The sequence below is a fragment of the Candoia aspera genome, chromosome 17, assembly GCF_035149785.1.
Source record: "Candoia aspera isolate rCanAsp1 chromosome 17, rCanAsp1.hap2, whole genome shotgun sequence".
In the NCBI taxonomy this organism is placed as follows: domain Eukaryota; kingdom Metazoa; phylum Chordata; class Lepidosauria; order Squamata; family Boidae; genus Candoia; species Candoia aspera.
This window is the reverse complement of record NC_086169.1, coordinates 6,359,389-6,385,952: the sequence shown is the minus strand read 5'-3', so window position 1 is coordinate 6,385,952 and position 26,564 is coordinate 6,359,389. Positions and strand designations below refer to the sequence as shown.

Here is a 26,564-nt window from a genome sequence, read left to right as displayed (position 1 = left end):
CCATAAAACGCTACTTCCGGGGTCACACATTCCCCTCTACAGTAATGAGGTTGCATGTGCGAACCCAACCAACCTCCTTCAAAACATTTTGGACAGATATACTCTGCAACTGCAATCTCTACGGTAGAGGTGTGTGAGCTGTTGGCTCTTTTCAACATTAAAGGTGGGTTGGGAGCAGCAGAGCAGAGATCCAGATTTTAATGTGGAATTTGGCTTGGTTACTTTATGTGGTTACTTTAGGGTTCTACGTGTTGTCTGAATGCAGGCACTTGTGTTACCTTTGGGCTAGAACGTTGTGCATCATTTATAACTGCAGAGATCTACTACAGGAGTCCTTGCTTAACAACCACGATTGGGACCGGAATTTTGGTTGCTAAGTGAAGCAGCCTTTAAGCAAATCCAGTCTGATTTTATGACCTTGTGGTGGTCATTAAGCAAATCAATCCAATTTTACAATCTTTTTGCAGCGGTCATTAAGCGAATCACTGTGGGCGTTAAAACCAACCATGTGGTGGTTAAGCAAATCACGCAGCTCGCCACTGATTTTGTTTGCCAGAAGCTGGCTGAGAAGGTTGAAAATGGTGATCCCATGACCATGGGACACTGCAATGGTCATAAATGTGACCCGGTTGCCATGCACCCAAATTGTGATCACCTGACCGCAGGGATGCTGCAACGGTCATAAGTGTGAGGACCAGTTGTAAGTTGCTTTTTTAGCACTGTCATAAGTCTGAACCATCACTAAACGGTTGTTATGTGAGGACTGCCTGTAGAGGCAAGGGTTGACTAAGTAAGACTTTGGAGAATCCCCATTCAGAATCAAAATATACACCTTAATACATTGCAATGGTGAGGCTTTAGTTTATTAGAACCTGCTACAGTGAGGAGAAAACAAAGGAGGAACGGTCAGTTTACATTGCCCAAAAGGAAAGAAATGCACTTGAAAAAGTAAAAGGTTAATTAAGCTTTACAGGTCCACTCTCCCTTTTTTTTCCCTTTTAAATGTAGCATACTGTTTATAAAAAGAAATAAGGCAGCAGGGTTGTGACACAGCTCCTCCCTTTGTACCCTGTGGGACAGATGAGGGGAACATTAGCCCCGTCTGAATCCACAGCTAAGCGGGGGGGATGTATGTGGTTACCCTCCATCTGGCCTAAACCGACTTTTCTCTGCAACTCCCCCTAACTGGGTTTTTGCTCAAGCGCATGAAGGCAGGCAGGAAAAAGCTGCTTATCCCCTGTTCTGATGTCAGCCACACTCACAATGCACTACGCCTCGATAATTTTTGCGTGGCTTTGGGTGCCGTATTAACCCAGCCAGCATGGTGAGCTGATGCTTCCACACGCTGGGTGAACTCCACAAACCCAGGTTCCGGTTAACCAAGTTCTGTGCATTATTAGGTGAATGAAATCCCCCTGGTTTTTCTTACTAGGAAGGAGGAGAACAGAAGCCTGAACATTTCAGCATCAGCCAGCAGAAAGGTGTGAAGACTTGGTTCACTTCTGCGTCCTTCACTCTCTGGACTGGCCTTGTGGCTGATCTCAAGCACAAGTGCACCCTCAGACAGACCCACTCCAGCCGGAAAGCCCAGCAAGAACCATTTTCTCCCCGCTAGCGGAAGGATCCTGTCTTAAGCCTTTGCTTAAAAATGGAATCCCTAGTCCGGGGGGGGGAGAATCCAGGGATTTGCTCTGGCATGTCTTCTTGCAGACGGAGCTGTGACAACGCAAAACTGTTGCAAAAAAAGGCACCCCAATAAACTTTCTGTGTCTTAAAAAAAAAAAAAAAGTAACAGGCACTTCATCAGTGCAATAGCTGACGGCCGCCTTGTTAAAGGCACAGGAATTCTACACAATCTTTTAAAAAGTTGGCCAACTTAGGCCACGCGAGCAGGAAGGAGGCAAGCTGGCGGCAACACAGTGGGGTATTACCTGCTTGTTTTGCACAAATCTACAGCATTTAAAAAAAAAAAGTCTTCAAACACCATGAAGTTTTAGCTTCTTAAAAAACAACTGCGGCATTTTGATAGGGTAGCAAGAAGAGGATCTGCCAGGTCAGGAGGCAGAAAACAGTCAAAGCCAGGCCACGCTCACCTCCCACGGGCGTGCAGCTAGTGCCAGGAAGAGGTGGCACGGAGGGGGGGAACAGAACAGAGGCCAAGCCCCCGCTTTGAAGGCTGCCCCTCCACACCACGTCCCAAAGAACAGCTGGAAGCACAGTGGGCCGAGAGCCCGCAGCGAGTCTCGATTGAAAGGGCAAGTGGGCCCCTTGGAGTTCGGGCCCCTGAGTCCAGAGGGGCCAGCTTACGAGTTGAGAAGCGAGTTCAAATCCAGATCCACCATGGACGAAAAGCTGTCCTCGGCGGGAAGGGCCCCCAGAAGGCCATTGAGGAAGCTGTTGTGGGTCGAACTGCCGCCCCCCCCGCTGTCCCCGGGCTCCCCTCCTGCCCTCCGCTGGCTGACCAGGCGGGTGATGGACTCTGGGTATGTCAGCAGAGTCCCCTGGCTGTCCGGCCCGGCTGCGGGGCCCGCTCCCTCGCTGAGCAGCTGCCGGAACTCGGTGGTGTTGATGCTGTCCAGGCTGCTGTAGGGGGCGTCGTCCAAGATGCCCCCCAGCGCATCCCCGCCTTCGAAGTGGAGGTGCAGGAAGGCGTCCGCAATGGTGGTTTCCGTGTCCAAGGCGGAGGGCTGGACCTGCGAGGAGACGCCCAGGCACGACAGCTCCTCCATGTTGACCGTGCTGAAGCTGGAGATCACAGCCTGTGGTGGCGGCGGGGTGGGGTGGCTGGGCCCGACGAAGAAGCTGGTGGGAGTCTGAGTCACGACCTGGGGCTTCTGGGCCTGCAGCAGAGCCGACTGCCCTGATGCGCCTAGGAGGCCTGGCACAGCTGGAGAGAAGAAACCACGTCTTAATACGGAAACTGGGCTGGGGCCAAAGCTAATGAGAGGCTAAAGCAGCTTTCTCCAAGTCTGAGATGATTAGAGCCGTGTTTCTCAGCTGTGGCCCCTCAAAGAGGGGTGGACTTCAACTCCCAGAATTCCCCAGCCAGCGATGCTGGCTGGGGAATTCTGGGAGTTGAAGTCCACCCCTCTTCGAGGGGCCACGGCTGAGAAACACTGGATTAGAGTTTCAGATCCTACAGGAGCAATGGCTGAAACGTGCTGGGGGTGCTTAAACCTGGGGAAAAGCAGCAACGGAGGAAACGAAGCCCATTTGGGCTCTCTCGTGGCAGGAAAAGAGAACTGGAACCAGGTGGGGGGAGAGAACAAGGAAGCAAATCCTAGAATAGCGTCTTGAAAACAGAACAAGCTACCCCTCTCTTGGAAGGCACCCAGAGAGAGGAAGTCCCCCCACCAGCCAGTCATTCCTTCCGCTGTTTTTCAGGCGTGTGCGCACGTGCGCCCTAAATCAGCCCCGACTCCTGGCGTCTCACTGGACAGGTCCCTGCGGTTTTCTGGACCGCATTTTTTGGAACGGGCCAAAAGGCCTTGCCTCCTTCCTAGGGCAGAGAGAGAGGGACTGGCCCGGGGTCACCCAGCCGGCTTTGTGTCTAAGACAGGACTAGAACTCACAGCCTCCCAGTTTCTAGCCTGGTGCCTTAACCGCTACACCAGACTGCCTCTCAAATTACGATTAACTCTGGCTTAATGTGATCTGTGAACCAGGTCAAACGTTGGTCCTGAGATGACAGCAAACTGGCTCTCTTGTTCCATGCGGAGAAGACGTAACGCCCCCCCCCCAAAAAAAAACAGATGGAAAAGGTGCCTTGGAGGAATGTTCACCAGCTTGGCACCCCCCCCCCCCGCAACCAAACAAGCTTGAGATCAAGACCCACTTTCTCCAAGGCAACTAAATTGGCTACTGGACCCAGAATCCAGTAACTCAGGACCCTTCTGCCATTAAAATGAGTTTGGGGGTTAAGCCTTTCTGTTTCAGGGGTGCCTAAAAGCATTGCAAGGGTTATCTTAGGAGGATGAAAGGAGACAGCTTGTAGGGCATTTCTTGTGGGGGACCCCGTTTCTGCTCTGGAGTGAGCAGGGGAACACAGGATTCCAGGAGAAAAATTGACCTGGAGTTAGGTAACTCAGATATATTTATTTTATTTTATTAATTTAATTTAATTTATCTAATTTGTCCCCGCCCATCTCCTCCCGCTGGGGGACTCTGGGCGGTTTACAATAATCAATTAAAACAACAATAATAAAATCCACAATATAAAATTACAATAATAAATAATATAAATAGGAGTAAAAAATAAAAAGTCCAAGTGGCGAAAGAATCTAAAGCAGTCCAAGTGTGGGAGGAGTGATCTATAGCAGCCATCCCCATGTAGATCTATTCCCCTCTCCGCCCCAGGCGAGGTGGCAGAATATAGGTAGTCCTCACTTAACAACCAAAACTGGGACCAGAATTTAGGTTGCTAAGCAATGTGGTTAACTGAATCCAACCCAATTTCACTTTTTTGCAGCGGTCGTTAAGCGAATCACTCTGGCCATTAAGTGAACCACATGGTCGTTAAGCAAACCACACAGTTCCCCATTGATTCTGCTAGGAAGGTCAAAAGTGGTGATTGCATGACCATGGGACGCTGCGACAGTTGTAAATGCGAACTGGTTGCCAAGCGCCTGAATTGCAATCGTGACCGCGGGAGACGCTGTGATGGTTGTAAGTGCGAGGACCGGTCGCAAGTCGGTTTCCCCACCACTGTCGTGAGTCTGAACTGTCGCTAAACGAATGGTCGTAAAGCAAGGACTACTTGTACAGTAAGGAAGAAGAGGGGCTGGATATCACCAAACCATTTGAAAGAAAGAGGAGAATCTTAGGCTGCTTCTCCACACTTGCCTCCCTAAACCAAGCGGCTGGTTTACAGAGTTTTGCAAACTCTTCCGGACGTCTTCTGCACAGACAGAAAACGTCTGGGAACGGGGAGGAACTTACCACCGGTATTGGGCCGTGCTACTCCACGCTTCGGAACAGCAATGCAGCGTGGAATTTGGGCTTCTGACGCTCCTGCTGCTGAGGAAGGAAGGCACAACAGGTAACTGCGCGTCTCAGCTTCAGAGGTGCCTACCTTTTTGAGAAAGTGTTCTTCCAAAGAGCAGTTCTGGTGGTTCTGAAGTAAAACGGAGGGCTTTTTTTTTTTTTTTTGAAACCGCTGTTCCTTTGATTTGTTTTGGGCTGAACGGGCAAAAATCTGGAATTCTTCAAGGAGTTCTCACGGCCTCTGTTTTGTTGCTTCCTTTTAACACCGTTGCTAAAGCTTTAACAGCAGCATTCTGGCCACGCTACTCCTGAAATCAGTGAGGTCATCGTGCGGCTGTGTTTATTCCTCCCCACGCTAACCTTGGTCGGTTTTAACCTCGGTTCCTCAGCCTATTGTACGAGCCCAACCCTTCAGGATAGTTTATGGTTCCACGTATTGTGCCAATATGAACACTGGCTTAATGCAGTAACCAGTTTACTCAAACCCAGCCTCTCTGTCCAAAGTGTGCTCTGGGGTTCTAGAATGCAGACAGACAGATAATAAATTAATTCAGTAACCAAGCTGAATCCATGATGTCAATTCTCTGTTGCGGCGTCTGCCCTCTGGAGCCATATGCCCCCTGAGGTTTGTATGGCCTGGGAAATTCAGGGTGGGTGTTGAGCCCAATGGTTATTCTTTGGTGCATTACACATCTTTTCCCCCAGACGTACATGAGTTCTTTATTTTATTGTGCTTGCTTTTTTGAGCATAAGCCACCCAGAGTTGCCTGCACTCAGGCAGCCTCTCGGTTTAATTAATAAATCGTACATACATTTGAAAAAAGCTCCGTTCCTGGGTTGACAAGGGCAGCTCGCCCATCCTTATGAAGGCCTTTCAGTGCACAGGCTGAACACCCTGTTTGGAAGGGAATTCTGAATATTCTGGAGCTCCGGACTGAATGGTTTATCCCAAGATTGGCAGGAGGCCTTTGCCCCATTGAGCTGAATATTGCCTACTCCTAAGCAGGGTGGGATTTTCCAGTCCAGAAGATGACTTCCCATCCCTTGCTGCCCGATTGTTTTAACTGGATGCAGGAGGAGACAGATCAGAACTCGCAGGGAGCCTTGGAGATGACCTTGGAGAAGGCGTCCAGAAACCGTTAGGACAACAGGGGCTGAAGCATGTGTTAAGTCTGGAAAAAGGGGGTTATGAGACTGGGTCCCCCCAATTCCCTGGGGCACAAGAGGGAGGGAGGGGAAAACGCACGCCGACCTGCCAGATTCATCCCATCCGGTCTGTCCTGCCTGCCATCTTTTATTGGTTCTGTTGTAATTTGTTTGATGGCTGTCAAGTCTCTCAAGTCGGGCAGCATGCAAGCTTAACAAATCATTGTTATGGTTGGTCACACAGTCAGCCAGATGTTTAGCCTGGATTTGGCATTTTTGTCCCCTAGCGAGTCCTTTCCAAGAACCTGGGATAGGCAGACGGTGTTAAAGGTGTCATCTCAGGATGTCAGCTGTTCCAAGTGAAGCTGCCTTTTGCAACTGACGGAGGGTGATTGTGTCAAGGCCAATGGTGTTCCAGTGGTGCTCCAGCTGTTTTGGGGTTGCACCCAAGGCGCCTATGACTATCAGTATTACCTTTGCCTTCTTTTGCCACAGTTGTTCTATTTGCAGGGCTTGGTATTTTGTGATTTTTCTCCAGTTCTTTCTCTTCTGCCGTCTCCAGGGACCGCAATGTCCACTGTCCTGACTTTTTTGCCTTTCTTATCGACAATTGTTAAGTCTGGGGTGTTGTGTGGCTATTATTATTATTATTATTATTATTTATTATTATACTAAAGCAGAGTTCTAGTTTTTGCGCAGAGTCAGTTTCCTGATCTGGTCTACCTTGGGCTGACAGAACCTGTGAGTGTTCCCCAGTGTCGTAAGAAAGCAGGCCTCCCTGTCCAGCAGAAAAGGACCAGTCGCTGCCCTTCAGAGGTTGGAATGGCGCTTCCACAATTTTAGACAATGGGACATGCTGCCTGAGTGGATGGGCTTTGTAGTCCAAGCACCCTGAAGTTTGCCTGCTCGCCTGCTCAACCCCAGCCAACTCAAAGGGGGCTCTCCTCACCTCCCACGTTAGCTCTTTCAACTGAGGCTGCCCCCTCTACCCCCTTCTCCCCGCAACCGGTTTCTTTCTGCTTCAGCCACCTTTTTACCTGCAAAAGGTGTCTTCTGCACAAAGCTCTTGAAAGTCCCAAGAGTCCGTTTGCGTTTCTCCTCAATTCGATGGAAGTCGCCTGCCAAGGGGAGAAACGAAAGAAAAAAAAGGTTGAGGACAATTTAGTTTGGGAAGGGGTGGGGATAGAAAAGATTTCTCTTAATTATCCTGCACTCGGCAGAAACTCAAAGGGTTGGGAACCTACCGTATATACTCACAGATAAGCCAAGAATTTTAGGTGCCAAAATACACCCCCAAAATTGGGCTTGGCTTATCTGGGAGTATATATGGTAAGTCGTCATACCTGCAGTCCTGTCTCCCAGCTCCTGCAAAGCATTATCCTAAATACAAATAATCTTTTTCTGGGACAAGGGCCACACTTTGAGTGGCATGCCAAGATAGCGGGAGTATATTTGGAAAAGTGGCCTAGCTCAGGACAAATGTAAATTCATTTCCACTTAAATTCAATAGAATTAAATAACTCATATAGCCCCAGCCATAAATGAAATAACTTTGTCCGTCTGTCACGTTCAAAATAATTACACTGGCTGCTTCTCAAAGGGAGGGAGGGGGCGGTTAAGTGGCTCACCTGGGGCCATCACTCCTTAGCTTGTAGGTCCTGGTTGAGATTGTAAATTGGCTCCTTTTTTTAAAAAAAAAAATCTACTTTTCTTTTTAATTCTGCATTTGGGAGCTAAGAGGTATTTATTGAAAGTGCAATTTTATATAAAAAAGGGCCACCAGAACCCATACATGACATTATTTTTTTCTTTCCAGCTGTTGGGGGAGGGGATAATTCAATTCCAAAACTTGTTTTAAGCCAAATGAGATAAAACAAATCATTTTTATAAATCAAATGGACCATCCAATTGTACATCTTTGTACGATCTGCACGTTTCTGCTTATACACAGGAATGTTATTTCCCTCAAATTGTTTTAGATGCCCCAGTCGACGTCCGTATCAGATCGGACTGATTTTCCTAATCAAATTAAAATCAAATCAACAATTCAGAATGGACTTGCCCTGATTAGGGCACTCCTCCTGTGAAGCAGCTGTCTTTTTATTCCCCCCACCAGTGGCGACAGACAAAAGAGATTTTTCTCTGATGTTCCCAGCGGCAAATAAATTTTTTAAAGAAGGGCTTGGAGAAAGGGGGATGCCAACGCGCTCGACTGCTGTTGGCTGAGAAGCCAGAAAAATACCTTCGTCGGGGAGGTAACGAAACTCCATGGAGCCGCTGACTTCCTTGTCGGACGGACGGCGCAGCTGCATCTGGACCGTCACAGGCTCACGGAGGGCCTGATCCCCGTACGGCGGAGTCTTGAAGACGATGGCCACCTGGCGGTGGACGTCGGCTTGAGAGAAGCTGCCTTTCGCTTCCCAGGAATCCTTGAAGAAGCGGACTTCGATGTCCTCTGGAACAGAAGCCGAGATGTTGGGAAGGGATCGACACTTTCTGTTCCGAAGGCACAAAAGGGGACATGGCAAGGGGTAGCCCCCTCCCTGAACTGACAAAACGCTTTCAAAACATGTTCCTGGGCGTCGGAGAACAGAAACGCAGGAGAAAGAAAATGCCCACGTGCATACTTCCTACCCAAATAAAACCTAGCATTTGGAAGACATTTAAAGAACAGGCAGTCCTCGCTTAACGACCATTCGTTTAGTGATGGTTCGGACTTAACGAAGGTGCTAAAAAAACTTACAATTGGTCCTCACATTTACAACCGTTGCAGCGTCCCCGCGGTCATGTGATCACAATTTGGGTGCTTGGCAACCGGTTCATTTATGACCACTGCAGCATCCCGTGGTCACGTGATCACCATTTTCAACCTTCCCAGCCAGCTTCTGGCAAGCAAAATCGATGGGGAACCACGTGATTCGCTTAATGCTCACATGGTTTGCTTAACGACCGCAGCAAAAAAAGTCGTAAAATTGGGTCAGATTTACTTAATGACCACTTTGCTTAACTACTGAAATTCCGGTCCCAATTGTGGTCATTAAGCGAGGACTAACGTAATGCTTTTTTTGTATTATTATTATTTTTTTTATAATCATATTTTCACTTCAACCTTCGCTTTAGCATAACGCTGATTACAGGTGTGCACATGCATTCCTTTCCCTTTCTTTGTTTTTGCTTTTTTTGGTGGTGGTTTGTTTGATCTAATTCCTAAAAAACTAAAAGCTGCCAGCGAGGGACAAAATTTTCCAGGGGTGTTGGGAGACGTGCTACCTTTCTGCACTTTGTCACAGAGAAGGAAGATTTCATCTCCTCCCAGGCAAGTTCCCGAATTGCGGTTCACACGGCAGATCTTCAGCTCAGCGGTATTGGGGGCGCCTGCAGAATGGGGAACAAGAAAAAAAAATCCGTTAGTGGTGCAGAATTAATTGACCAAGTGGCTGCCCTGGTATCTCTTTTGCCATGGTACGATCAAAATATTCAAGCCTGTTTTTCCTGTCTGTGGGAGGCTTTTAAAGGATGAAGGGATACTGTAAATCAGTGTTTTTCAAACTTGGCAACTCTAAGATGGGTGGACTTCAACTCCCAGAATTCCCTAGCCAGCATGGCATGGCTGGCTAGGGAATTCTGGGAGTTGTAGTCCACCCAACTTAAAGTTGCCAAGTTTGAAAAACATTGCCGTAAAGGAATGCTGAATGTTGTTGAACTCTACAACTGTTGGTAAAAAAAAAAAAAAAGGCAGGTTTTTCTTTTTGGAGGGGTTAAGAGGGCAATATGGGACTTTTAAGACACCCCCTCGTTAAGCCTTCCAAATGGCAAAAAGGGAGAGGGAATTTTGTCCTGACCCACTCCAGTAATATCACCGGGAACACATCCTATTGCTTCCCGTATTACAGGAACTGCACCCAGCAGAGGGTGAGTTTAGATGACCTTTAGGATCCTATTTTCACTAACGCTTAGTGAAGGAAAGGAAATGCTGAGCTGGACCTAGAGGAGGAAAGCAAGCTGCTACCCGTTCATGTGAAAACAGGCACTGCTGAAGGCAACGAGGCATGCTTCCAAGGAAGTATATATTTATGCAGTAAATAATCTGGTGTGTGCCTCATCGAAAACCACGGGATGGGATTTTATTTGTTTTAGAAGGTTACTCAGCCACCTGACTGCACAATGGCACTGCCAAAGTGGTTTGCGTGACAGAAATAGAAGAAAACCACACACCAGCGCTGATGGCTCGACTTCCGGCCAACTCAAGGCAGGGAAACCTCAACTGTGCCAAGGAACAAAAGCCACAATTGACAAACCCTTTAAAGGTAGAGTTTTTCAAGAGAATGCCCTCCAGGTATGTGAACTACGATGCCTGTCTTCCAGGTCATGCTGGGTGGGGAAGATGGGCCCTGTGGTGGTTACACCCCCTCCAGAAGGCACCAGATGGGGGAAATACCTTTCGGTAGGGAGTCTACCAGTTCAGACCAATCCGAAGGGCAGGTATGCAAAATGCAGGCTAAAATGAGGCTGGGATTTGGGGCTCAGGATGTCGTCCCAAGGTGGGCGACTCTCAAGCCACACGTGCCTCATTTGGGGTCCCCGGCGTCATGCCACCAAAATTCAGCCAAAGTCAAGCAGCTGAATTTCAGACCAGTTCGGGGTGGGTAGAGTTTTCAAGCCTTCCCACTCCAATCCCCGACTTTAAACACCAAACAAAAGCGCCAGAAACTCTGGTCGAGGTCGCAGCTCCCAACCCTTCAAAAATTTCCCACCCTATGTTAATAGGCTGGTTTTTTTTAAGTGTTCCTTCCTCCATATCCTGCAAGCACAGCCACTGACGGCTTCTTAACCTAGGTTTAGGCTATTAGGTCAACCCAGTGAAATGATGGTGACTGAACTAGAGTCCCTCCCACATCAGATGGGAATGATACGCCACCAAATTTAAGTCAGGATCCGTTTTGAATTCTTGGTTGATGGCCTCCATGAGGACTAGAACCTTTAAGACTGAATAAAATGGAAGTCGTCCCAGAGACCAAGCTGCCCCTAAACAAAACCAGTCATCTCTCAGGATTGGACCTGCAACTCAACCTCTTTCCCCAGACCGAGTGATGCCCCAGTTGTAGCCAACACTCACGATTGTCGTAGATTGGCTGGGAAACCACCAGAGGCAGCTGAATCAAGTGCCCCGTGCCCATATCCCGAATCCAGACCTGGAAACAGAGTCGAACTGCATTCAGGTCATAGTCTCCTTTTAGCTCCTCCATTGGCACTGAGCGAGGAAGAGGAAAGAAAAAAAAATGAAAACAAGGTTTTAGAAGACATTAAGAATTAAGCTGTTGACCCCTGGACTGGGGAGACCCAAGGTCCAGTCCACATTCAATCACGGAACCCACTGAGGAATGGGGGAATTGTCTCCTTCACCCTCTTCCCGGCCCTAATTTGCAGGATGGTTATTGTGCGGATCAAATGGGTACCGTACCCGTCACGCAGTTCCCCATTGGTTTTGCTGGCCGAAAGCCAGCCGGGAAGGTCGAAAATGGGGATCACGAGACCATGGGACATTCTGACAATCATAAATACAAACCAGCTGCCAAGTGCCTGAATTGCAAACAGGTGATGTGGGGACCTGGCAATGGTCCTAAGTGCAAGGATGGTTTTTTCAGTGCCGTTGTAAGTCCGAACCATCACTAAAGGAATAGTCATTAAGCGAGGACTACTTGTACCCACCCCTGGTGGATGGCAGAGACTGATATGCCACTGGTCAAAATTCGAATAATCTTTTTTTTCTTTTAAAACAAAGAGGCAAGGATGCCTTCGAAGCCAGATCTTCCAGACTTGCTTTGTCTATGACATAAATTTCCAAGCTTCTTTTCTATCCCTTCTTTTTCTTTTTCTGACCTGTTTGTACTATTTCACCGTTCCCTTCAATGAGATCGTGTGCCAAATGGGTGTATAACACTGAAATCGGACAGCTGGAGAAAAGGTGGTCTATACTGTTGATGTTTCTTTGGTTAATAGGGCACTAGAAAAAAAAAGAGCTGGATTTGATGCCTGGCACCTCCCACTGGAAAACAGGTACGGAAGGAACATTCTAGCGCAGGGGACTGGTGAAGTACTGAGGTGGCTCCATCGTCATTCACATCTGCTCTTCGCCCAATATTTCTTCTCTTTTGGCGTTGTACTTTTCCAGAGTTTTAAAGTTTCATAATAACGACAGTTGTTTTATACACATTTATTGTTCTTTAGCTCTGTTGCGCGCCGCCCAGTCACTTCTTTGTGAGATGGGCAGCTGTGTAAATTCGACGAACAAAAAAAGCAAAATAGGTTCCCTGCGGCCAGCCAGAGCAGGAGATGTCGGTCCCTCTGAACCAAGGACAGGAGCTGCTACGAGGCCGTTTCCCAGTTTTAGGGCTCCCCCGCCAGCTCGGCCTTCCTTACCGTTGAATGGGTTGTTCCCAGTCTCGATCCGCTTAGCCACGGCCTTGTCCAAATCCCGTTTCCGCACACACTGGATGCCCAGGTTCTGGAAGCTGGGGGGAAGCGTGGGAAACAAGGCATGAATGCCCTGCTCGGGGAGGAAAAGGGGCCACAAGGTGATGTCCTTCCAAGGCGGACCTCCCCAAGTCTGCCTCATCCTCACCCAGCTGTCCAGAGAAAGCTGCAAAGCAGCCCCAGGGACTCACCTGTGAATGGAGCGCTCCGGAGACAACTCGGCCTCGTAGTAGCCTTCTTTGCAATCTTTCCCCACCAGGTCATGGGGGTGAGGCCGATGTGGGGCCTCCTTGGTCACCAGGGAGATGCGGACCTTCCCCGGACCCTGATAGTTGTGAATCTGGGGGCAGAGGACGGGAAGTGTGGGGCAGGGGCCAGCCAAGCGCGTCTCCGGGCCACCCCCCAACTCCCCCAAAGTCTGTTTGGGGAAGGAAAGCTTTGGAAAAGGAGGGGGGGCCATGGCTTTGTGGGGCGCATTCACCAAATGGCTGCCCCATCTGCACCGTCACGGTGAGCACGGCCAGATTGTAAGTGCCCCCCCCGCCCCAGGTCAGAAGGCAGAAAGGATGCCCAGGACGTTCTCCGCCACCCGCGTCTTCAGGGCGCGCATGCTGTGAGGTCACAGCAAGGATCCGTCGGGCCAGGGCAGCCCCAGAGAGGGCTGGATTTTAAAGCGGATGCGATGCGAAGCGAAGCTTCTGGGAAACCAGGGTCTCTCTGGGCAGGCGAGGAGAGGAGAGTCCTCTCCCCGCCAGGGCTGTGGGAGACTGACCTTGATGGTGGGGTGCGTCTTGGTGGTGTCGGTGCTGCGCTCCCCGGGAATGGAGCCAGCCAGGCGGCCCTCGCACTGGTAGCGAAAGCGCATCCCTCGCTGCTTGGGCTGCTCGATTATCTCCACCATGGGGTTGCTGCTGGGGGCAGGTTCTGGAGGGGGAGAGGGATGGGAGAGGAAGGAAGGAAGGGAGGTAGAAAGGAAGGGAAAGAGAGAGAGAGAGAGAGAAAGAAAGGAGGGAGGGAGGGAAGGGGGAGAGGGAAAGGGAGAGGGAAGGAAGGAACGAAAGAGAAAAAGAGGGAAGGAAGAAAGGAAGGAAAAGAGAGAGAGAAGGAGAAAAGGAAGGAAGGAAGGAGGGAGGGGGAGGGGGAGGGAGGGAGGAAAGAAAGGAAAGAAAAAGAAAAGGAAGGAAGGAAGGAAAAGAAAGAGAAGGAAGGAAGAGAGAGAAAGAGAAAGAGAAGAAGGAAGGAAGGAAGGAAGGAAGGAAAAGAGAGAGAGAAGAAGAGAAAGAGAAGGAAGGAAAAGAGGAGGGAGGGAGGAAAGAAAGGAAAGAAAAAGAAAAGGAAGGAAGGAAGGAAGGAAGAGAAAGAGAAGGAAGGGAGAGAGAGAAAGAGAAAGAGAAGAAGGAAGGAAGGAAGGAAAAGAGAGAGAAGAGGGAAGGAAGGAGTATTAACACTCTATGAGGCCCCCCCTTTTCCAGACCAACAAACAGAACTCCGAACAAAAGCAATTATTACATATTTACATACATCTAGTTGTCCTCAGTGCCAGGAGACCAAACGGATTTGGCTTGTCTGGTGGTCTTAAATGCCCCATGGGCGAACAGTCCCGGCTCTGCCAGAAGCCCCGGCCAATGACAGTCAGAAACCCGAACCGAGGAGCATGGCCCAGCCGACGGCTGGCATTCTGGCACACCGGCCTTTGTACGATGAGGGGGCGGTTAGGAGAAAAAAACCACTGCGCGTGGGTACAAATTGCCACTTACTCCAGGTGACTACGGAAGAGCCACGATAATGCCTTGGCCCAGGGAAGAGGGAGTGAAACAGTGCCGCTGAGAATGGGCAGAGTACTTTCCTGTGCCTCAGAGCAGATTTCACCCGTCTAGAAAGCCAGAATCCAGGGAGGTCGGCCAGCGAGTCCTGGCAGCCTGAAGCCCCAAGATCTCTTGGCACCGATTGCCAAAACCCGGCAATGAAGCCGAAGCCTCTTTGAAATGGGGAACCAACACAAATCTCCACATGCATCGGATCATCACCCCCATCATGCCCAGCCTTGCGGATGGGAACCGTAGTCCGACCCACCCAGCGGGCTCAAGATTGCCCAAAGTCCCCCCATTTATGAAAAAACGGTGATGAAAGCATCATCGCTGCGCTAATTTCTTTTCAAACATCAGGACATAAATCTGCGTGGAATTAAAAGGTGTAAAAAGTCCAACAAGGTGCTAAGAATATTCAGAGATACGTATCAAAACTATCCAACAATTTATCAACATAAACACGTATATACACAGGTTATATTTCACCAAGAAATATATCACTCCAAATTTTTCAAACAGAGTCCTCCCCACCATTTTTTGGGGGGCTACAGACTCATCATCCCCAAATTCCTTTGGCTCCAAAGAAAAATAAACCATGCAAACATGTTCTGCTCTATAGGTAGTCCTCAGTTAACAACCACAACTGGCCCTGGAATTTTGGTTGCTAAGCGAATCCAACCTGATATTGAACTTTTTTGCAGCAGTCGTTAAGTGAACCACATGGTCATTAAGCGAATCACACAACTCCCCATGGATTTTCCTTGTGGGAAGGTTGAAAATGCCAGCCATGTGACCATGGGATGCTGCAACAGTCGTACATGTGAACCGGTTGCCAAGTGCCTGAATTGCAATCATGTGACCGTGTGGATGTGGTGATGGCCATAAGTGTGAGGACAGGTCATAAGTCAGTTTTCCCAGCATTGTTGTAAGCCTGAACCATCGCTAAACGAATCATCGTTAAGCGAAGACTGCCTGTTTTGTTATTTATTGAGGTTTCTTTTGGATGGCATTTTTATGTGGCATCACCCACATGGAGTTTCATCAGCAACGTATCCATCCATCAAATAAATAACAAACACATCATGTCACGTCAGTTCCTGTGAATTCCCCAATGTAGAGGGTGAGATAGATGAAGATTTGTGGGGGAAAAAAATTAAGGAGAGAGGGAGAAAGGAAAGAAGAATTTCCCCTAATAAATAAAAAACAGTGTTCCGTCAGGGTGGGGCATGCAAGGAATGTCTACTTGGCCCAGTCCGTGACACCCCTCCCTTCCTTCGCCACTCAAGCACCAGACAGGACACAATGGCATGGTTTTCTAAGGCGGCCAGGCCTCTCTCCCGCTTGAAAACTGGGGATTTCCTCAATCCAACCTTTGAGCAATATGGGAATTTTTCTTTCTCTCTAACAACCTGCCATTAAATCACCAACTCAAGCCTCGGTCCAGCTAGGCTGTGCTGCAAGGGCACCAGCCACATGCTCTTTCTGTTTGCTTTGCTTGGAAGCCAAAAAAAGGAAGTATTGAATCACCCGGGCTGAAAAAAAATAAAACACTAAAAAGCACTCCTGCCAAAGGGAAATCCCCAAGATCTGCTGGATTCACAGCACAAATGGCCATGAATGAGAGACACAGAAACATTTCCTGGCAGGTAGCGGGTGGCCTCTCCACCACTGGAGCTTTTTAAGGATTGACAGGACAGCCACGTCTCAAAGGTGGTTTAATTGGTTTTCCTGCACCTTGCAGAAGGTTGGACTAGATCAGTGTTTTTCAACCTTGGCAACTTTGTGTGGAATTCAAATAAAATGTTTATATTCACCCGGGCAATTCTTTAGGCAGGCAGTGCAATACAGCAACCAGCCTTTAAGACCGACAATGAAAAGACTGAAACGGTGGGGAGCTTCTGCCTTTGAGGATCTACTCTCAAACTTGAAGGAACCAGTTGCCAAGAAATATGCCGCAGGGTAGAGTAGCAATGAAGACTTTGGAAAGGACATCAGATGCCAGGATGTGTCTACAGGTAGTCCTCACTTAACAACCATTCATTTAGTGATGGTTTGGACTTATGACGGTGCTAAAAAATTGACTTACGACCGGTCCTCACACTTATGACCATCACAATGTCCCCGCGGTCACGTTATCATGATTTGGGTGCTTGGCAACTGGTTCACATTTATGGCCAGTGTCCTGTGGTCATGTGATCACCAGTTTTGACCTTCCCAGCTGGGGAACCGCGTGATTTGCTTAACAACCATGTGGTCCGCTTAACGCCCATGGTGATTCACTTAATGATCGCTGCAGAAAAGGTCGTAAAATCAGGTTGAATTTGCTTAATGACTGCTTCACTTAGCATCTGAAATTCTGGTCCAGTTGTGGTCGTTAAGCAAGGACTACCTGTACATCTACAAAGATCAGAATCGTGCAAGCTGTGGTATTCCCTGTGATACTCTATGGAAGTGAAAGTTGGACTTTGAAGAAGCAGGATAGGAAGAGTATTGATACTGTTGAACTTTGTTATTGGAGAAAACTCCTGAGAACACCATGGACAGCCAAGAAAACAAATTGATGACTCATTGAACAAATCAACCCAAAGTTTTCACTCCAGGCGCGAACAACCAGGCTCAAATTATCTTACTTCGGACACATTATGCAAAAACCTAGATCTTTGGAGAAGCCCACAATGCTGAAAAGATGGAAGGAATCCCGGGAGTTGAAGTCCACACGTCTTAAAGTTGCCAAGGTGGAGAAACACTGATCTATGGGGTGTCTAAGAGTCGACACCAATTTGATGGCACTTAATCAACCAAAAACAATCTTGTCTTTCACCTCAGTGACCTCACTTAGCAGGATTTATGGTAGCTGCAAAATTCCGTAAAATGTCAACCCTGCCCAAATAGCATGCAAATAAATGTCCTTACTGGCATAATAATGCAAGAGAAGGTTATGCTGTTGAGCCACATCATTTGGAATGCTCATTATCGAGCTCAGAAAAAGAGGCCCTATTTTGTTAGGGTTCTCCAGCAACTGGGATGCTGCTGTTCCTGGGTATGCAGAACACACTAAACTAAAAAAACACACACGTTATGGCTTAATATGGTGCACAAACCCAGCCACCAAACAAGAATCTGTAGCATTTTTTCCCAACCAATTCTACAACTATGTGGACTAGAAACTTGTACTTTTTGCACAAATCAAATCCAGCTGAACAGACGTGGTAAGCTGGCGTCTAAATCCTCACTCAGGTGGGCTTTGCATGTCATGCCAACCCTATAAATAGTATGTATTATAGGAGGACAGCCTATAAACAATAGTGGAACAAACCATAGTTTGGCATGCTGTGCAAATGAACCATAGAAAACCTCAGTTTCTATACAGTTTCTTATCCCCCTTTTAAAGCATCGATTAGCCACAAGGAGATTCTGCTGTGAGTTTTTTTTTTTCCTTGAACCTCTCACCATTTAACTTCATCAGATGACTGCAATCGAGCTCCAAATGAAAATTTCCAAGTTCTGGCTGTGCCTGAATTATAATCAAACCCCAAACCAACTTGCACTGAATTAAACTACAATTTATTTGCAACTATGCAAATTACACAATAATTGCATAACTTTGCAAAAAACGAAAAAATAATACAATTATATGATTTGCTTTAGTGCCCTCCACAAAAAAGTCAACCACGTAATCATTAAGTGAATCAGAAGCTGGCCAGGAAGGTAAAAAATGGTGATCACATGACTGTGGGACGCTGCAATGGTCCTAAGTGTGAGAACCAGTCACATGTGGGTTTTTCAGCACTTTTGTAAGTCCGAACCATCACTAAATGAATGGTTGTTAAATGAGGGCTACCTGTATAGATTTAGAAGGCCACCTGACTCTGAAATGACTCTGGGCACAAATTTAAATTCACTGAGGTTTACTTTTTAGCAAGCAGCTGCTCCCAACAAGTCAGACTAAAACTCCTATCATGCCACATTAACACCCCCACCACCCCCAAAATTCAGTATTGCCTGTCAAATGCTTTTGGTGACTGACATTTTAAAGGTATATTTAATAATGAATAGGCCTTATTTGGAGGAGGTTTTTTTTTTTTACAGAACAGCTGGGATGTGCAACTTACCGTGAAGCCCCCAGTTTGGTGGAAAAAGCAAAGGCAGAAGATCTGAAAGGAGAAGGGGAAAAAAAGAACAGTTAGTGCCCAAAGTGTTTTCCATGCTTGGTTTGGCCACACTTTCTCTAAACCATAATCGGTTGAATTAAGCCACAATTGCCGTGTTTACAAGTCCCACGACACCACAATTTGTGTTAAGCATGGAGCTTTCCATGATCCCAGAGGGGCATTTCTTGGCCTGATTTCAACAGGTTTGAGGTGAAACAGGCCCTTTGCCAAAGAAGTACCGGCCTTCCCTTTCAAAAAATAAAACAGGAATGCTAGTCCTCATGGTTGTAAATGTGGAACACAGGAATGCCTTTTGCCAAGACAGGCTATCACTCCATTAGTATGTTTTGCATGACTAACAACAATTGCATCTCCTGAGTTCACGTATCGCCAGAACGTTTGCAAAAAAAAATTCCCAGTTTCTTTGACTTTGGGCCATAATATCCACTCCTTCTGCCCCACTATACGGATCTCAAGAGGGCAGAAGTTTCTTTAAGGGATGTTTCTTTAGCCCATTTACCTATCCTGCATTCCCCAATCTCACAAGGCAGCAGCGATGGCTCCCTTTCAGTTCGGCTTCATTTCCTTTGCACAACGTCCCTGCAGTGTAGGCCACCCTGAGAGATGCCAGTTGAGCTCCGAATCACCCATCAAAACAGACAGGGATTTAAGCTAATCAACGAGCGGCTTGGAGGCTGCAAATACGTTTGCTTAACTTGCTTTGTCGGGGAGAGATGAATGCCAGTTTACGCCCCACTCCACCTTTCCGGAAGCAAACAGGAGGCAAGAGGAAACACAGGCCATGTAATGCAGAATGCGAGACCCTGGGCAAGGGGATTTTGAAAGATCAGAAGCAGAAGAGTCGGCGCTGAGCCGAAAAAGAGGAAGTTCAAGAGAAACTGCGCTTCCAAGTATTTCATATATTGACGAGATGGGTCAGACGTGAAGGGAAATTAAAAAACATAGCAGCATGAATGTCTTAAAAAGATTCTCCACCACCACCCCACAAGCTGAGCCAATTTGCTGCCCCAATTTCACTTTTGGAGATTGCCATTATTAATTTGCTTCTGCAGATGCTTTGACACATCTGCAGCAGTGTTTTTCAAACTTGGCAACTTTAAGATGGGTGGACATGCTGGGTGGGGAATTCTAGGAATCGAAGTCCACGCATCTTAAAGTTGCCACGGTTGAAAAACGCTGTCTTAGATACACACCACTCAACAGCTTTGCAAATTTCTGATTTTGTTCTGTTTGCAGAAATGGACTCTTGGCATCAGAGATACTGCCCAGGATGCTGAAGGGTTCAGATTATTTATTTACCCTTCTTTGTAAGTTGGGAAAGAGCTGTTCAAAACAAACACTTGAGTTTGGTAGCGAGATAGGTCAGAAACACACTTTTTCTTTCTTACAGTCACAGGTAAACGGAGACTGTAGACCTTCGTGGGTTTGCGGGGAGAAGGGAAGGGGCCCACATTAAAATGTGCTCAACGGCCCACTGGATGGCATCACGGCAGAAGAGATGGGCTGATGGCGAGGACGAGATCTTCGCCATCATGCGAAGCAACTGTCACAAATGGGAGAAGGTGGTCACCAGACAGAATAAAGTGCACCACTGGTGACCACGGGTCTGCTGAAGCCACAAATTCAAGGAATTTTTAAGAAGCCAAGGCCTGTCTCCAGCTGTCCTGCAGCTGGGCTAACATTAAGCAGACCCATTTAAATCACCAATGTCACCACTGGAATAATTCTGATGTTTCCTGCCCAACAGCATGATGTTTTCCCAGCGGGATCCCCTCCGTAAGCCCGTGCCAAGTCTCCCCACATTTTCCTAAGAAGGCCAGGAAGCTTTGGGGTATTTTGCCCCCTTTCCTCGTCAAAGATCAGCAGTGGTGCTGCACGGCTCGCTCCCTGATCTGTCTAAAGCAGCGTTTCCCAGTCTGGGCAACTGTGAAATGTCTGGACTTCAACTCCCAGAATCCCCCAGGCAGCTAAGACTCTTGGGAGCCGAAGTCCAAAAACTGTGATCTGGATGGATCGGGGAGTGGAGATCCTCCACCCCAGGTTGAGAAACACTGATCTAGAATGACCTCGGAGTGTATATATCTGACTGAAATAGGTGATCTGGTTGAAAGGAGGTGAAATGTTCAACTCTGAATTTCGGGTCACCCCACAGAACGATCCATCAGTTCTCACAAACGCTGTGCTCCAAGATCACAAGAAACCTAACCTGGGTGGGTCTCTGCTGGGATTAAGATCCTACTGGTAGTAAACTCAATGTCTCAGCCTGCAGTTCAGAAGAACGTTATGCCGGTACTTAAATTCCTTTACCTGTTCTGCATCCTGGGAAAAAATTGGGAATTCTTTGAGACAGGGACCTTGCTCTGGCTGTCAATACCACAATAGGGCATTGCTGGGTGTGGAATGTCTCACGCAAACACAAATCAACTGGGGGATCTTAACATTGCAGAACTGCACCAAAAAGGGTTCTCCAGAGATCGGTTTTAACACACGCAAAGTGCAATTCTTCAATGCAAGGTAATACTTGAGTTTAGTTACTTCATTTCAAACTGTCATGCTATCGAACAGCCACCCTTGTACATTTGCCCAGCGATGGTATTCCATTTAAATCCAATTTAAACTTGGCCCAGGCCCACTCACTGGCCCAGCCTACTTAATCTGGGTCGTGAACTAATCCATTTTTCTGGATTTATACAAGACTTGGACCTATCCATTAGCCTGAGCAGCTGCAGGCACAAACCAGCCCAGATTAAACTAACCAAGTGTGCATGTGTCAGGGAAAACACAGTTGCTAAATCAATTAACAGACTCAGTTTATGGATGTTGGGTGAACCCATCCCATCCTGCCAAACTCAAAGACTTCAAAAGAACAAGATGTTGAAGTAGTTCAAAACTCAAAGAGAATCAAAGTAAAACAAAGTATTGAAAAAGATCCCTCAATCAAAGCCCTGACAGTTTAGAACAGTGTTTCTCAGTCTCAGCGCCTTTACGATGTGGGGACTTCAACTCCCAGAAGTCCACACATCTCAGTTACCAAGGGTGAGAAACACTGATTCAGAAGAATGAGGAGGGGGCCATAAATTGAAGATGGAGTGGGGGGGAATATTCTGCTGATTATTCACCCCAATGGTATCTGAGCGTGTGAGCGTGTTAAATAACCAGGATTGGAATCTCTCTGTTGAAATGTTTGATTCTGTCAACAAGCAGGCTCCAGAATTAAGCCAACTTTAGCTCTCGAATTCTGTCCCCCAGCTCTGCCAACCCTGAAACTGGATCCCTCCAACCTTTTTTTCCAATCTGCATTTTCCCCAAGCATGTTACGCCAGGCTTTTGAACTTTCCGTCCTAATTCTCTGGCAACTGAAACCTGGGGCTTTGCTTTATATCAAGGGGCATTAAACGCAGATCAAATCTCTTTTTTTTTTTTGCAAGTTGGTTTTTTTAGCAATGGGGGAAAAGTGACGCCAAGGGGTCATGACGTACGTAGACCTCTCCCTATCCTGGAGACCAAAATTCACCCCAGTTTCAAGCCACCAACTTCCAAACAAACTAAAGGATGTTGACATCTTAATTCTGAACACCAAATTTGCTTTTCCTCCACCTCCACGTCCTCTCCCCACGGTTCCTCTGGTTTTGGAAATTTCAGCAGACCTTGTTCCCACTGGGCTGGGAAGCTGTTGAGGACTAGAAACTGGTTCCAGTCAATGATCTTTGCAAAGCTGACTTGCACACCTGGCTGGGCTATCGTCCACATTCCTGAGATTTCGTAGCCACAGATACCAGATACACACCCCATCATAACAACAATTAGTCCCTTAAACCACCCAAGCTGGCAGACTGGCAGCACAGCTAAGTCTTTTTAAAACATTAACAGAAATTCCGTGGTGGTGGTTTGACAAGGAACTGAGAGAGTACGGTGACTTTAGCCAAACACTTGAGGACTAGAAACTGATTCTAGCCAATGATGGTTGCAGAGCCAAAGCCCACACTTGGCTTGGCTACTTTCCACATTCCTAAGGTTTCCTAGCACGGTCTGGTTCACCAGACACGCTAAAACGAAACCTAAGTTCCACGGCACACCGTACTGGGAATGCCCCCCCACCTGGGAATGCCCCCCCACCTTACACACACAGACACACTTTATGTCTTGTCTAGGAAGTGGTGCAAATTCAACAGTTTCAGACCCAGTGGCAAGAAATTTTGGACTTCACCAAATTCCAACGTTCTCTGCCAAAAATCCAACAGGCTTTTCCAACCAGACAGCTAGTTGGTGGGCTAGAAAGAATTTTCATCACCCTCAATTTGCCGGTCCCCTGAAGGAATCATTGAGTGAGTTTCAGCTGGTCGGTCTCTCTGCCTATCCTACCTCGCTGGGCTGTTGTAAGAATAAAGTGCACCTGTTAGCAAGGTGCCTTCTTTGCACTCCACCTAGAAAAGGTGGTGCATGAATGTCTTCTGTTGAATACTTTGGGTTTTTTTTTTTTTTTGGAAGGAATGTTGTTTGTATTCCTAACTCCCAGGCCTTGCTCCGTATCTGGCGTACTAACAGGCGATGTGTAAAAACATTTCCATTTTGTCTCTCTGCTGCTGTTCTGAAAACTTGGCTGTTCTCTTGCTAGTTTTGCATAAAGCTGGATTTTTAAGGCAGCAATTTATTGCACTGTCATTACTTTGACCTTACTTAGTTACCAATTTAATTTGTTTTACTTCCTAGCTCACCCCATTATTGATGGAATGAGGTCATAAGGTAGATGTTTTTTATTAGAGGCACCACATAAGCATTTGTGTGTGTTGAGGGAAAGCTTTGATTTTAATCTGGGTTTAAAAGGAATCTGCTTCAATCCCCTCCTTTCTGAGGAATATGTTCAATATCATTTTAATTCTTATTATTGCATTTTAGCCCAGAATCGTTGAGCGCTGGGCAGCATACAAATTTAATCTATTGTTGTTGTTGTTGTTGTTGTTAAATTGCATAATCAGCAGTACAAAAATGAATTAAACCATGATGAATGAGGGCTGATACAAACTTGTAGAAAGATGGGACATCATTACTACTGTACATAGATAGATAGATTTTAACTACATATAAGGCACCCAGAATCACTGAGGAGTTGAGAATAGACTCCAACTTCTTTAGGCATTGTCCTAAGCAATTGAGACCAGTAACACAAAAGGAGTTAAAAGAAAAATCACACGTATTCACAGATGTACAGAGACCCAAACCTCAGCAATCACACAGGCCTGAGAGGAATAGAACCCCCATGGTCAGTGTTAGTCTACCTGTTCCAGATCATAATCTGCCATGTAAACCACCATAAACAAAGGGCATGCTCCTTAAGGTGATTTGCAGGCCTGCTTCCTGCTAAGCTGGCTGACTGCCATCATCCGAGGCAGAAAATCAGTCTTCTGGCTTCCTCCTATTTTTTTTATTTTTTTATAGATGTACTCTCTCTCTTTTTATCCAAGCAAGCTCCGAAGGACTCAGAACAGAAAAGAACTCACTGAGGATATAGAAACCTCCTTGCTACAAAAAAATAATAGAAAATAGAAAAGCATGACCTCATGCAATAATGAAACCACGGGATCGAACTAGTAAAACAAAGACATGTTTTGGCCACGCACTTTTACTAACACATTTGCCACTCCAACATACTTGGTTTCTAAAGAGCCAGCAGCTCGAAGGGAATGAAAAGCCGATTCAGACAGCCCAAAGGAAAATTGAAGTTGTAGACAAAGTGAGAAAATACAAGAGTTTCAAACAAGGAAATAGCGAAGACCGAATCTTTGAAAATGCACAGATGCTGTCTGGAGGAAGCCAGACATCTACCACATTTTCAATGCCGAGACCAAGCTGGGTTAAGCAAGGAGGGGTGTGTGTGTGTGTGTGTGTGTGTGTGTGTGTGTGTGGGTGAATCACTCCAGCCTGATTTGAGGGTATTCTTACCTAATATTTTTCATGCGTTACTTCCAAGAGCCACCAAGCCGACGTAGGCCAAGTTAAAATAACAACAAACAACACCACAACCGAACATCGTAAAATCTTCTCAGAAACAGCCCAGTCTGGAATGTTGGACAACTCCCAGAATTCCTAGCCAGTGTGCCCAGTCTTCTGGAAATTCCGGGACTTGCACTTTTGCAGCGCACCTGCGCAGCATCCATTAAGGAAGGTGCATAAAAACCACAGAGAAGCTTACACCGGTTAGAGCTGTGAGAAAATCTTTTGAAGCAATCGAAAAGGCCAAGGCGAGTCAGAGACCCCCCGACATTGTCACATGGTGTCCCTGCCTGATCCTGCTTCACACCCAGCTCCCCAAGGCCTGGTGTCCCCGATTCTCTCCCAAACAAAAATGGAAATAAATTTGCTCCCAATAATGCTCTTCTTGTAAATAAAAGAGGAGAGCCTATCTTTTAAGGCCTCAACCATGGCAGCTTGAAGATGTGTGGACTTCAACTCCCAGAATTCCCCTAGCTGGCTGGGGAATTCTGGGAGTTGAAGTCCACACATCTTCAAGCTGCCACGGTTGAGGAACACAGTGTTTGGGAATACCTGTGGATGTCTGAGAAAGTGATGGAGGGAATAAAAACCTGTTCGTTGATCATTTGCCTCTTTTCTGGAGGGGGGCGATAAAGGAGGGAAGCAAGATGGAGGGATATATGGGGGAGAAGGATAAGGGGAAGAGACATTGACAGAAGCCCTTCATTAAAGCAGAGGCTAGGGACAGCTTGGAGATGTGTGGACTTCATCTCCCAGAATTCCCCAGCCAGCAAGCTGGCTGGGGAATTCTGGGAGATGAAGTCCACACATCTCCAAGCGGCCCAGGTTGAAAAACACGACTCTGGAGTGAAGGACGAAGAACAGAGGGAAGGGGGGCACTGAAATAAATTACGTGCTCAAAATGGGGGGGGGTCTGATGGGGGAACAAGGGGGGAGCGGAGAAGGGGGGGCTAAGAGAGGCCTCCCTCGCAGCTACAGGTGCCCTTTGGGGCCAAAAAGGGAGGGGCGCCGCGTCCTGAGCCAACGGGGCGGGGCGGGGGCCGGGGCCGGGCACTCACCGTCCATCGCGGTCGAGGGCAGCGCGGCCGGCATCTGGGGCAGCGGGTCCCCCATGGCAGCGCCCGGGCGGGGGTCCCGCGGCCTGCGGCGGCAACGCGCAAGCGGCTGCGCGGGCTGGGCAGGGGCGGCCGCCGCCCTGCAGCGCCCGGGGGGACGGGGCGGCCTCGCTCTCTCTCGCCCGGCCGCGGGAAGAGGCGACGGAGGCCGCGGGAAGAGGCGGCGGCGGCGGAACGTCGCGGCCACAGCGTAGCGGCCCGAAGGAAACACCCTGCCCACGTGACGCGCCGCCTGCTGGGAAGGCCCCGCCCCCTGTGCGAATCGCCGGGGCGGGCGGGCGCGCGGGCTTATTGATGTATTTAATTTCCCTCCCGCCTTTTTTTTAATAAACAACTCGAGGCGGGGAGCGTGCCTCTCGCTCCTTCCTCCTGCTTTTTCCCCCGCCACAACAACCCCGCGAGGTGGGCTGGGCTGAGAGAGAGGAGGACTGGCCCGAGGTCACCCAGCCGGCTTCCGTGCCTGAGGCGGGACTCGAACTCGCAGCCTTCTGGTTTCTAGCCCGTTGCCCTAACCACTAGGCAAAACTGGAGCTTTTTTTTGCCCCCCAGCCCGGGGGAAAGCGCGGCCCGCGGCGGCGACCCCGAGTCCGGGTCGGATCCCGGCAGAGCTGGCTGGCTTCGCACGGCGAGGCTGAAGCCGCTCCTTAGCGCCCCTAGTCGGGTCCAGCCTGTAGCGGCCGCCCATAAGGTCTCCTCCCAGGGCGTATGAAGGGCTGCTTCAGTCCTGCGAGGCAGCCGGTCTCCCTATTCTTTCGTTCTCCGTTCAGACGAAGCGTCCTGTGAGACCTGCAGGCTTGCTGCGTTTTTCTCCCCCGAGCCTCCCTCGCAGCTCTGGGGTTCAGCCTGGCAAAGCGCAGCAGCCCCTCGGGTTAACT

General features: G+C 48.1%; 1 protein-coding gene across 2 annotated transcripts; it reads right to left on the bottom strand.

Moving 5' to 3' along the window:
- Window positions 1-837: 837 nt before the first annotated feature.
- On the bottom strand, window positions 838-25,725 carry RELA (RELA proto-oncogene, NF-kB subunit). Of its 2 annotated transcripts, none has more exons than XM_063317062.1 (11): window positions 25,633-25,725; window positions 18,524-18,565; window positions 13,376-13,527; window positions 12,795-12,943; window positions 12,550-12,641; window positions 11,246-11,380; window positions 9,400-9,504; window positions 8,372-8,584; window positions 7,167-7,247; window positions 4,939-5,016; window positions 838-2,887 (listed from the first exon to the last, which is right to left on the bottom strand). In XM_063317062.1, exons 1-11 carry the CDS (start codon window positions 25,685-25,687, stop codon window positions 2,304-2,306), a joined length of 1,686 nt encoding a protein of 561 aa, XP_063173132.1. In that variant the 5' UTR covers window positions 25,688-25,725; the 3' UTR covers window positions 838-2,303. The 2 variants fall into 2 exon arrangements, with proteins under 2 accessions (XP_063173132.1, XP_063173133.1); XM_063317063.1 differs by having other exon boundaries at window positions 4,939-5,013.
- Between the last annotated feature and the right edge of the window lie 839 nt (window positions 25,726-26,564).